Below are 11,810 nucleotides of genomic sequence, written 5' to 3'. Positions count from 1 at the left end.
TGTGGAGCTTCAGACTGCCTGGAGAGGCTCAGAAGATTGATCGCATGATGGAGGCCTTCGCTTCTCGCTACTGCCTGTGCAACCCAGGCGTCTTCCAGTCCACAGGTCAGTGAGCCGGCTCACAGCCTGACCTCAGCTCTGCTTCAGGACAAAGGCCTGTGGCACAGGGCACTGTATTCCTGGGACCTTCTTTGCCTGTGCCAGCATAGTCTTGCCTGAGGTGCAGGGAGCCACTGTGCACAGGTTTCTGCTTTGCTCTTCCCTGTGGCCCCCACACTCCATGTCCAAACCTCAGCAGAGCTCAGGCTGCTGAGTCCCTCACTGTCCTCTGCCTTGTTGCAAACACATACTGTGTGCTGTCATTCGCCATCATCATGCTGAACACCAGCCTGCACAACCACAATGTGTGTGACAAACCCACTGTGGAGCGGTTCATCACCATGAACCGTGGTATCAACGAGGGGGACGACCTCCCTGAGGAGCTGCTAAGGGTGAGTCTGTGGGACTGAGCTGCTGAGCCTCCTCATGGTGGCGCTGTTCCTCTTCCTTCTTAACTGGGGACATTTTGAAACGCCCCAAGTTCTCTGCAGATGGCAGTGCTGGTTCATTCACTGTTTTTTTTTTTTTTTTTCCCCCTTTGCAGTATGGGGAATCAATTCAGGGGCACTCTCCCACTCAGCCACTTCCCCAGCTCTTTTTATATGATTATTATTTTTTAACTTTAAGACAGGGTCTCAACTGGTGGGATTCCTTGGTGGAACTCCTTCTGCCTCTGCCTCCCAGATTTCTGGGATTACAGGAGTGCGCCACCAGGCCCAGCTGGCTTATTTATTGTAAGTGCATCTCTCAAGTGTGTCTGGCTTACAAGTTCTGCTACTCTTTATGCTTAGTCTGTAGTGGAAGAGACAACAGAAAAAACAGTTGCTTCAACTCTGTGCATTTTTTAAAATTTGGTGCTATTTTACCCTTACAGAACTTATATGAAAGTATTAAGAATGAACCCTTTAAGATCCCAGACGATGATGGGAAAGATCTGATATAAATGTTCTTTAACTTGATGGGGAAGGCTGGCTCCTGAAGCTGGGTGAGCCTGCTGTGTGTGCCCTGTCCACAGCCCCCAGCCCGCCTGGCAGCTCCCTGGTCTCCCTCCTGCTCCTCATAGCAGAGGCCCCTATGCACAAGGCAGAAACGTAAAAAAGAGTGCAGTTGAACCAGAGCCCACTCTAAGCAGCCACACATCCCAGCACCAATGGCTGTTTCCCTGAACAGTGTCCTTTCTAAGCAAGCCATGGGCTCAGTGTCTATGGCAGGGACTTCACAACCCATCCCAGAAAACTGCTGAGTTAGTGTCCACCTAAGTGCAGGGCAGTTTTCTCTGCAAGAAGCAAGTACATTTACCTCCAAAGAACCTGTGTGCCTTCCTCTTGGTTTGGTGTGGCTGTGATTTTTGATGAGTGGTTTAAATGTGCCTTCTTGTTGTTTTCCTTCTGCCTGTGGCTCCCACCTTTCTGTTCTGTGACAGGCTGTCCCTGCTTGTCCTGCGTTAGGAGGTAGGTACCCAGTGGCTTCTCTCCCTTCCCCAGCAGCTCATTCCAAGTCTTCAGCTGCCTGTGGCTGCCTCTCCTGGGAGCCAAGCTCTTGACTGCCCCTCCTGCCCCTCTCTGGACCCCATCCCTGTTTGTGCCTGGCCCACACCCACATGCACCCACAGGTGGCGGGGCTACCTGGACCTGCTGCTACTCAGTATCATCATCTGCCTCCTCGTGCTGGTGGGCCTCATCCGCAGCTCCAAGGGCATCCTGGTCAAGTGAGTCTGGAGGTGAGGTGTACTTGTGGGAGGGATGGGTTGAGCACCTGAGGTACTGTCTCCCCATCATGGGTCTGTGTGGGACTCAGAGGCCTGCCCATGGTCTGCCCGAGGTCTACCCGAGCCTGCTCCAAGATGCCCAGTCTGGGTTGCCTCAGAAAAGTCAAGAGAGCTGGAGCCACCTGCCTAGGTCCCCAAGTGCTGGGGAAACCAGGAGATCAGGCCGGAGCTCCTGTGACCTCTGCCCGTGGACATGGAGGAGGTTTGGTTGGCTTCATTATTTACCAGGCTGGTGGCCTTAGGCAGGTGTTGTATCAGCTACCAGTCACTCCCCTTGGCCCAGAAATAGAAAGAGTGACAGCTTGCCCTTAGGGTGGCTCTGAGGTGATGTTAGTGTCCCTCCCTGAGTAATTGCATAGCCACATCCCAGCTCCTGTATGCACCTTGTGCAGGAAGGGTCCAGAGGACTCTCCAGCTCCTGCCCAGTGGCACTCCTAGGCCTAAGAGGGACAAATAAGTAAAATGAAGGTCACAGGTAATGAGAACTGGGGAGACGCAAAGCCTGGTCAGGTAGCAGGGCTGCGTGCACCTGGCATCCAGGGTTCATGAGCGTGGGGGTGGTGGAGTGGAGGCCCAGGCTTGGACAGCACACAGGCCTGCAGGTTGGGAGTGAACACAGTGTGGGAGCCAGGAGAGGTCAGTGCGGGAGGTCCAGCCCTGCAGGCAAGAGCCCACCCGCCCACGGTGCTCAGAGGGCTGCCCCTGGGGATGAAGCTTGGCAGGGCCTGGTCTGACCGAGGCTAGCAGGACCTTCATCCTGCTCTGTGAGGCAGACACTGGGACGGGGTGGGGTGGGGGTGGCCAGTGATGGAAGATTTGCCAGCCTGCACAAGGCCTTGGATTCCATTTCCAGCACTATAAAGAAAAAAAAGAGAGAGAGAGAGAGAGAGAGAGAGAGAGAGAGAGAGAGAGAGAGAGAGAGAGAGAGAAGGAAAGCAGAGACTCATCTGCTAAAGAAAGCGTTCTGGTGACAGGCCTAGCGACAGGAAAGGCAAAGCCCAGGAAACCTCCTGTTCTTTAGTCAAGGTGAAAGGGGAACCTGTCCAGGCCCTGGGCCTTGAGAGGGCCTGGTCTCAGCCAGAGGTCATGTCCTCAGGTGTACCTGGGTTTTGCCCTCCATCCATAGCCCAGTGAGTGGCATGACCTAGTCCCTAGCCTGGGAGATGCTGACTGACTTTCTTTGTCCCAAGGGTCTGCTTGCTGGGAGTGTTGGCCCTGGTCATCAGCTGGGGTGCCCTGGCTTTGGAGCTAGCTGTATCTGTGGTGAGTGGTGGAAGACCAGCAGTCCCCATCTGCTGAGCCTGGGTGGGAGGTGAAGGAAGCCAGTCTGTCCTCTCCCACCTTGTGCCAGGTCACTGGGTCCTTACCATGTGTACACAGCATATCCATACCCCCCGATTCGTACTCCACCTTCTTGAGCCAAAAGTGGACCCTGGGGTAGGTTCTACCCACTGAGGGCCCAGGGTACCGCCTCAGGGAAGGCCCAGCTAACTCCCTTTCTTGCCTGCGCCCACTCAAGGTTCCAGCGACTTCTGTGTGGACCCTGACACCTACGTGACCAAGATGGTGGAAGAGCACTCAGTGCGAAATGGGGGTGAGTCCGTGGCCCTGTCAGAGTTGGTCCTCCTGGCTGGACTGAACTGGGAGAGCCAGGTAAACAGGGCTGGTGTGTACAGAGAGGTGTCCCTGCCTTCATAGCCCTCGGTCTTTGAGAAGCTGGTGCTAGGCCAGGAAGCTAGGGAGCCAACAGGACTACCTTGGCCACCTTCCTGGAGCTGGGAGCCCAGTGCTGCTTGAGAGTGGGCAGTCTGGGAATGGAAGGCCTCCAACAGGTGGCACTGAAGTTGAGCCAGATGAGGCTGTATCTTGTGCAAAGGCCAGAGGCACAAATACTAGACAGCCCTGGACTTCCTGGGAGAGGAGAGGGTAGAGAGAGGCTAGCAGGACCAGGCCACAGGTAGGAGACTGGGCTTTATTCTGGAAGGGCAGAAGAGAGATGTGAGTCATGATGGAGTAGCCTCTTCAAAGCTTCTTTGGGCTCTTGGGATGACAAGGACCTGGGGCATGGCTTTTGGACTCCTAAAGACAGGAGTGGCTTGAATAAGTAGGATGGGGCATGGACAGGGGTGCGCTTTGGGGGTGAGGCTGGTGGGACTTCCTGATGAGCTGTACAGCTTCTACATTGGGTCTGACAGGCTTTGAGTTCCTGGAGGCTCAGATTGGAGCACAGATCCCAGGGCTGAGTGCAGGTGCTGTCACTACACCAGCCCCAGTCCACATAGGTGGGGGCCCTGAAGGATCTCTCTGGAGGCCACAGCTCACACATGTATGTGTATACAATCACATATATACATGTGTGCACATGCATACATGTGTATGCACACATTTGCACCACACACACATGTGCACACAGACATAGCACCCAAGTATACACATGTGGACACATGCAGGCACACACTTGAAGACGTGTGCACACACACAGACACCTTACACAGACTCGCACAGTCTGCCACCTCAGCCCACCTTGCCCTCTCTCCGCAGACATTCTGCAGTACTACCTGGCCTGCTCGCCCTATGCTGCCAACCCCTTCCAGCAGGTGAGAGCCAGCCCTGTCCTGAGAGGCTGGGCCAGGTGCAGGGGTGGGGAGAGCCCAGGGCACAGTGTCTATGGAGAGGCTGAGCAGACCCTGTTCTGGCCTTTGTAGCCCACACATCCACGGCCCACAGGCTCCACAGAGGCAGAGCAGAGCAGCCAGGTGAATGCTGGGTTGGCCTCACTTGCTGCCCTGGGACTGCCACACTGTCCCCCTGGCACAAACCTTTTCTTGTGAGCTGCTTAATGCCACCACTGCCCTGGACTCCTTTCACTCCGTGGGCTGTCCAGGGCAACTCCTAGGGGGCAGGGGACAGGCTGTCCATTTGGGTATCCTGGTGGTGAGATTTGGGGGTAAGCACCACTGCTCAAACCCTTTCCCTGCTGCCAGTTGCTATACGGGATGGCATGACTCTCAGTCCTGAGCGCTGTCTGCCTCAGGACTTTGTTCTCTAGAGTGGGCACAGGGTTCCCATCACCGTGTTGGGCTGTTTGGCCCCTGGGTGTGTAGGCAGCTGGAGAGCAGGATGAGTCCTGGAGCCTGAGGGCAGAGCTGGCCACCTGGGACTTTGCAGGCTGCCTGGGGTGGGTGGGGAGGATGGGCTGTCCAGCTGCTGGAACTTACGCCTCTCTGTGGAGCAGAAGCTGTCAGGCAGCCACAAGGCACTGGTGGAGATGCAGGACATTGTGGCCGAGCTTCTGAGGAACGTCCCCCGGGAGCATCCCGCCACCAAGGTGAGGGGCTACAGAGCCCAAGAGGGGCTCTGGGGGACTGTAGGAGTCCTGTTTCCTACACCTGTTCAAATGGTCTTTCTTTTCCTCTTCTCCTTCCATTTTTTTTCCTTTTCCTTGGGGATTTTGATAGAATTTTAAAAAATAATTATGTTCTTTATTTTCAAAGTAATAGAAACTCTTTCTGTTAAAAGAAATGGGGACTAGGGACATAGCTCAGTGGCAGAGCACTTGCCCACCATGTGTAAGGCCATACCCAGCGCCACAGGAAGACACCAGACTGACATTTGTACCTCATATTCCCAGAGGTTAGGCTGCAAGCCCAGGGTCAAGGTATGGCTGGGCCGATCCTGCTGGAGGCTGCCTTCCTTGGATTATAGATCCTGTCTTCTCCCCAAGTCCTCACGGGGTCATTCCTCTCTGTGTGTCTCTGTATGACACCAGGCATAGTGGGCCAGCACCTAACCCCTGGTGACCTCATGTCTAATGCCCTTTCTGTAAGCACAGTGATCTGAGGTTCTGGGTGGGACCTCAGCACAGGAGTTTTAGGGGACACAATGCAGCCCACAACAGGTTCTCTTTTCTCAGGATCCCAGCGGGTCCTTAGAGAAAGTGTTACAGCTGCAATCCTGGCACTCAGGGAAGCTGAAGCAGAATGAGCACAAATTCAAGCCCAGCCTGGGCAACTTAGTGACTTAGCAAGACCTCATCTCAAAATAAACAAAGCCATGGGGATGTAGCTCAGTGCAAAGGCCCTGGGTTCAATCCCCGGTACCACAAAAAGAAAAAAAGAAGGGAAGAAAATATGTGACAGGAAGCAGTGCAGGGTCAAGCTGGTGATCTGGAGGAGCCACAGTCCACCTGCAGGTGTTTCTGCTTGGCCATGTCCCCGTGTGTGAGACAGGGCTGGAGGTGTCTGTGCACGTGTGCACATAGAACACATGGGACGCTGTCACGGGTGTGTAACAGAGTCAGGCTGTCTCTGTGCAGTTTTTTGTACAGTTTTGTCACTTGAGGTAGTGTGAGGACTTTCCTTTGTCTTCCACTGTTCCTTAACTAGGACTTTACCTTTTAGCACTGGGGGCTGAACCCAGAGCCTTTGCACTGAGCTGTATCCACAGTCATTTTGGTTTTCAAGACAGCTTCTTGCTAAGTTGCCCACACTGGGCTTGAACATATCGTCTTGCTGCCTCAGCTTCCCAAGTACCTGAGATTGCAGGTGAGTGTCACCAGGCTTGGCTACTTGAAGTAGAATTTTTCAAAGCTTAGCCTGTCCTCTTCGGTGGCATGCAGTAGCTGTCTGTTCTCTCATGATAAGGGAGATCTGTCTTCATATAGTAATGACAATGGACAGGTATCCATATGTCGCCTGTGCCTGCAAGTCCAGGGCAGACTCCAAGATCACACGTGCTAAAAGCTGGGGTCCTCAGGGCCTGTGCCAAGGTGGAGTGGTCAAAGGTGGTTTCTGGGGCAGGTTGGGAGGCTCTCAGCCTGGGTCTCCGCATAGTGCAGTGTTGACCTTGAGTTTCACTTGCTCCCAGGACCCCCTGCTCCGTGTCCAGGAGGTGCTGAACGGCACGGAAGTGAATCTGCAGCACCTCACCGCCCTGGTAGACTGCCGCAGCCTGCACCTGGTGAGGGCCACAGCGGGCAGAGGGTGCCGAGGAGGTCAGGAGTCAGAGCAGCCTTGTGGGTTTGAGGGGAACTGTGGGGCAGGGAAGAGGTCAGGGGAGCTGGGAGCTAAGGGTAGAGGGGAGCTGGGGAGAGGGCAGGAGTGGCCCTTGAGAACAGCAGACTCAGTAGGTGATGGGGGCCTCAGCCCAGCCTGGCATCAGGGCATCCAGGCTGCTATAGCTGAAGCTTGCCTGGCCCGTCCATCTCACACTTTCTGCCCTTGACTCTGTGTCCCTGTTCCCTCTCCCTGTGTCTCGTCTCTGCTGGCTCAGGACTACGTGCAGGCACTGACGGGCTTCTGCTATGACGGCATCGAGGGCCTCATCTACCTGGCGCTGTTCTCCTTCGTCACAGCCCTCATGTTCAGTTCCATCGTCTGCAGCGTCCCACACACCTGGCAGCAGAAGAGGTGAGCCTGAGCAGGTCCTGAAATGTGGCCCAGCTGTCTTTGGGACGGGGTCCTGGAGACTCCAGCTCATGGCCCCAGAGGTGCAGGTCTCTGCTCCAGCTGAGTGCTCCCATTCCACAGAGGAGCTCAGCCAAGGAGGGGCACCAGAGTCTCCTGTGCCCTTGGCTTGGCCCTGTTCCCCCATGCTGAGGAGCGTGCTCACAGGTCACTATTCCTAAAGGCCAGGTCCTCGGGTGCAGGGGTACAGAATGGTGGATGGATCTCGGCTATGTGATCTCCTGAAGGGGCAGTTCAGGTGGCTGTGGCCTCTGCTGGGCGACCAGGATCGGCCAGATGCAGCTCCCATGGAGCCACTCTGTCTGTATCTTTGAGGTGGGGTTCCTGGCAGCCCCTGCCTCAGGTTCCTCATTTAATCCTGGGTTGAGTGGGCGTCAATTCTGGTTGGAGGGCGTCGAGCTCCTTCCCTTACAGAAGCCCCGTGGTCCATCTCCCGAACCTGCTGCCTCTCCTCCCATTTGGGCTGCGGCTGCTTCTTGGTGCCCAGCTTGGATGGCAGGTAGCTCAGATCTGATTTATTCCCTTTGCCTGGATTTTTGTTATTTTCTCTTGTGATGATGACGATGTTGCTGGTGGTGATAGACATTGGTGGCTATGGTGAGGGTGAAGGTGGTGATGATAGTGGTGGTGACAGTGATGGTTAGTGGTGGTGATGATGGTGTTCATCATGGTGATGGTGAAGGGGTGACAATGACAGTGATGCTGCGGCAGTGATAATTATGGTGGTGTGGTAGTGCTGGTGGTGATGGAGGCTGTGGTAATAAAGATAGCAGCTCTAGTGGAATGGCTAAGAGCACAGCACTTGAACTGGATGGCTGTTTTCTCCCTCCTGGAGCAGCAGACAGCTGCCTGCCCAGAATCACCCTCCCCTCCTGGGGTGACCTTCAGCCTGCCCGTCCTCCAAACCCCTTTTTTATGCTGGTGTTGGGACCAAAAGGGATGGGCAGGGGCGGTGGCAGACCCTGGGCCTCCATCCTCAGTGTTTGAGCCCCCCAGTGTGATCAAACCTCAGCGGAAGGGACTGTCCTGCTCCAGGTGGGGGCCATGGAGACCTGCTCGGCCTGCTGCTGGCGTGTTTCTGACCTTGGGGCCGGAGGGCAGAGCTGCGGGACCTGCTCAGAAGCACAAGCGCTGCCAGTGGCCAAGAGCCACACACAAGGTGAATGTATATAGCATGAGAGGTGGCCGCTGCCTGGATGTGGCCGTGAGCCTGTTATCTCAGGAGTCCTGAGATATTTTATTTTTCTTGGCAAATACTAAAAATCTTCTCAATGTAATTTCTGTGGTTTCTATTCAGCTTGGGTTTCATGTTTTAAAATAAACATTTTAATGAACAGGTGACTTCTGAGTTTGTCAGGAAGGTCTCTCTCTCTAGGCCCCTTGTAGGGTGAGGCAGGGGACTCAGCTGGGTGGGGACAGACCAACAGGACTGAGGAGTCAGGGAGAAGACCTGATGAGCCCCAGGAAGGCACCAGGCCTGGGTGAGGGCTGTGGCCGCAGTGAAGATGGTGGGTCCCTGGGTAGATGGGGCCTTGCAGGCCTGCAGCTGGCCCCAGGGGTTGCAGTGGGCATGGCGGTGTGGTCATAGATCTGGAGAGCCTGGCTTTCCAGTCTTACCCCCGGGTGTAGGATGGGGAGGGACTGCTGGGAGGCTGTGAGAGGCCCCTAGCAAAGGTGACTGCCCTGACACAGCACAGGCTTGGTGGAAGAGCTGAGGACCAGGACGGAGCCCGGGGAAGTCCACTAGTCTCTTCATCCTTCCAGAAGCAGCACCTGCACTGCAATGAGTCCTCCACCGCTGTGGGGAGAATGGCTTTCTGTTTTCCTAAGAAAAGCAGGTTCCAGCGCATGAGGCAGCTGCTCCCCAGGCCATGCAGTAGACAGTCGTGAGGTGGCAGCACCTATCGCCCAGGGAGACATCAGATCCATGAAGGTAGGGCCTTTGGCCATCAGTGTTTGGAGCCTTGGAAGACACCTGGGCCCTGGCTCCCAGCTTGGGCTCATGTGGACACCAGGAGGAGATCACCAACAGCCTCTACCAGAACTTTTAAGATTGACTGTGCAGCTGGGTGTGACGGTGCACACCTGTAATCCCAGGACTCAGAGGCTGAGGCAGGAGGATCACAGATTAAACTCCAGCCAAGGCAACTTAGTGATTTAGTGAGACTCTGTCTCAAAATTAAATAATTAAAAATAAAAAAAAGAAACTTGGGATGTGGCTCAGGGCAAAGGTACTGAGTTCAGTCCCCTGGATCAGAGGAAAAATAAAACATCCTGGTACCTAGTAAGGGGTGATCTGCTCACCCCGAAGGTGTTAGGCTTGGCACTGTTCTGGGTGCCCTGTGTAGCAGTGGAGCACAGCTCTGCCCCACTGATACTCCAGTGGGAGCAGAAAATAGTCAGAAGGTGACAGAACCGGTGTGAAAGCATAAGTGCTGCAGGACAAAGAGCCCTGGCTCTTTGGGGCAGGCAGGGCAGGCGAGCTTTTGACAGTCAGGGAAGCCTCCCTGTACCTGCAGGGGTCCCAAAGAGACTGGAGGTGAGGGCTCCCGTGAAGCCCCACTGCTGCTGCTACAGCTCACTACGAACTCAGCGGGTTTAAAGCAGCTGTATTACCATACAGTTCTGGAGGTCAGAAGCTCCTTTGAGCTCTGACTCAAGGTGTTCATAGGGCTGTGTCGCCTTTCCTGGGGCCTCCAGGGGAAAAAGCCTAGGAAGATGGCCTCCTGCCCTTTCCAGCTTCCAGAGGTGCCCACATTCCTTGGCCCTGAGCCTTTGCCTCCATCCTCAAAGTCAGCAGCATTCTGACAATGCCCCTCCCCTCTTGCCTCCCTTTTATAGTGCAGGCTCCTTGTGGTTCCATCCAGCCTACCTGATTAATCTACAGTAATCTCAAGATTCCTTTTGCCATGTAAGGTCACATGATCACAAGTTTCTAGAATAGGATGTGAATATCTTTGGGGGCTATTCTGTCCACCACAGAAACTTGCCTTAGGGCTATGTAAGCAAACAGGGTTCCAGGCAGGCAGAGCAGCCAGGGCAAAGGCCCTGAGGCAGAGCCTGCTGAGGTGCTTTGACTAAAATAAAAGTGGCTGGAGAGAAGAGAGTAGCTAGGAGTTGGAGGATTACAAAGAGCTTGTGGGTCTTGTGAGGACTTTGACATTTATCTTGAGGGAGCTATGGCAGGTCTGAGCAGAGTGATGTCCATTTTAACAGGATCATCCTGGCTGCTGAGGGGGAAGGGGACAAAGCAGAAGCCGCTGACCAGTTAGGAGGCTCCTGTCATGGTGCAGGTCAGAGCCGATGGCAGCAGGGCTGGGGCAGAGCTGGGACTGACAATCACGCTGGCTTCTGGAAGGAAGGTATGCTAACAGCTCTTCCTAGCAGGGCAGCTAAGGAAGTGGGGTTTGGGTCAAGCAGTTGGGGCAGGATTGTCATAAACTGAGGGCACGGGTTTGACAGCCCAACAGGCCAGAGGTCCAGCTGTGCCCATACTGAGTCAGAGGTCTTCTGACATCAGCATGCAGGGATGAGGGCTCAGGGAAGAGCCCTGTTGGTGTCTGGAGGAAGCTCGGGTGCAGGTGTGCTGGGTGCCACGTGAGGACAGCACGTCAAGGGGAATGAAGCACACGTCAAATGAGACTGATGGTCAGCGATGGCAGATTCAGTGACCTGGATGCTGAGTGGTCCCAGACAGGGCTGACGAAGCCCAACAGCGGGTGCTGGGTAGCAGCTGGGGAGAGGAGCAACTGGAAGACAGAGGCAACCAGCCTTCTGAGGAAGTGAGCTACAAAGCAGAGAAACAGTGACGCTGTTTGCGGGGCAGGGCAGAGAGGGGCTGTGTGTGTGTGTGTGCGTGTGTGTGAAGGTGGGAGATGAGTGCTCACTGGTAGGGCTGATGGGGCCCGCCCAGCACAGAAAAGAAAGCGACTGTCCGGGAGCAGGGGAAAAGTAATTGGTAAACTATTTTTTCCCCAGCACTGTGGTTTGACCTCAGGACCTTTACACTGAGCTACTTCCGCAGCCCCTCGCACCCCATCCACTTCTGACACAAGGTCTTGCTAAATCGCCCAGGCTTTTCAATCCTTCCACTTCACCTGGAAGTGGTGGCCCTGCTCCTGTCACCTGCTGGGATTATACGTGTGTGGCACCCCACCCGAACAGGATTTCTTCAGTAGTCAAGGAGGGCTGGGAGCCAGGGGAGGCCTGGCTACAGACACATGTGACCATCCCTGGCATGGGGGCTGGGCGGTGGGTTGGCACAGGCCGGTGAAATAGGCAGCAAGGTGGTTAGAGACTGGAGAGGGGGTAGGTGTGCAGGAGAGGGGTTGGGAAGCACTACTGAGGGCCCCCTCAATAGTGAGGTCCAGAGTCTGGAACAAAATGAGACTAGCCAGGGGCAGTAGTCATTTTTCTCCAGTCACATGGAGCCCCTAGAGCAGGCGGCCGGCTCCTGTGACCAGGTCCCGGGCGCTAGC

At 55.1% G+C, this 11,810-nt stretch overlaps 1 protein-coding gene across 1 annotated transcript; it reads left to right on the top strand.

Moving 5' to 3' along the window:
- Window positions 1-607: 607 nt before the first annotated feature.
- On the top strand, window positions 608-8,666 carry LOC101788415 (protein tweety homolog 3-like). Its single transcript, XM_023565135.2, has 8 exons — window positions 608-2,069; window positions 3,058-3,130; window positions 3,387-3,461; window positions 4,409-4,464; window positions 5,103-5,195; window positions 6,734-6,826; window positions 7,139-7,275; window positions 8,368-8,666. The coding sequence occupies exons 1-8, from the start codon at window positions 2,061-2,063 to the stop codon at window positions 8,561-8,563; spliced, it is 732 nt and encodes a 243-aa protein (XP_023420903.2). The 5' UTR covers window positions 608-2,060; the 3' UTR covers window positions 8,564-8,666.
- Window positions 8,667-11,810: the final 3,144 nt, after the last annotated feature.

The sequence above is a fragment of the Cavia porcellus genome, unplaced genomic scaffold (assembly GCF_034190915.1).
Source record: "Cavia porcellus strain 051 isolate PalLab524CR breed Dunkin Hartley unplaced genomic scaffold, mCavPor4.1 scaffold_23, whole genome shotgun sequence".
NCBI lineage: Eukaryota > Metazoa > Chordata > Mammalia > Rodentia > Caviidae > Cavia > Cavia porcellus.
Note: the sequence above shows the minus strand (reverse complement) of the source record. Positions and strands in the feature narration are given on the sequence as shown.

Bases quoted from the DNA above. Each gene is read 5' to 3' on its own strand.
- LOC101788415 (XM_023565135.2), top strand. The intron at 6,827-7,138 runs GTGAGGGCCACA...CTGCTGGCTCAG, and splicing joins ACTGCCGCAGCCTGCACCTG to GACTACGTGCAGGCACTGAC. The intron at 7,276-8,367 runs GTGAGCCTGAGC...GTCCTGCTCCAG, and splicing joins CACACCTGGCAGCAGAAGAG to GTGGGGGCCATGGAGACCTG.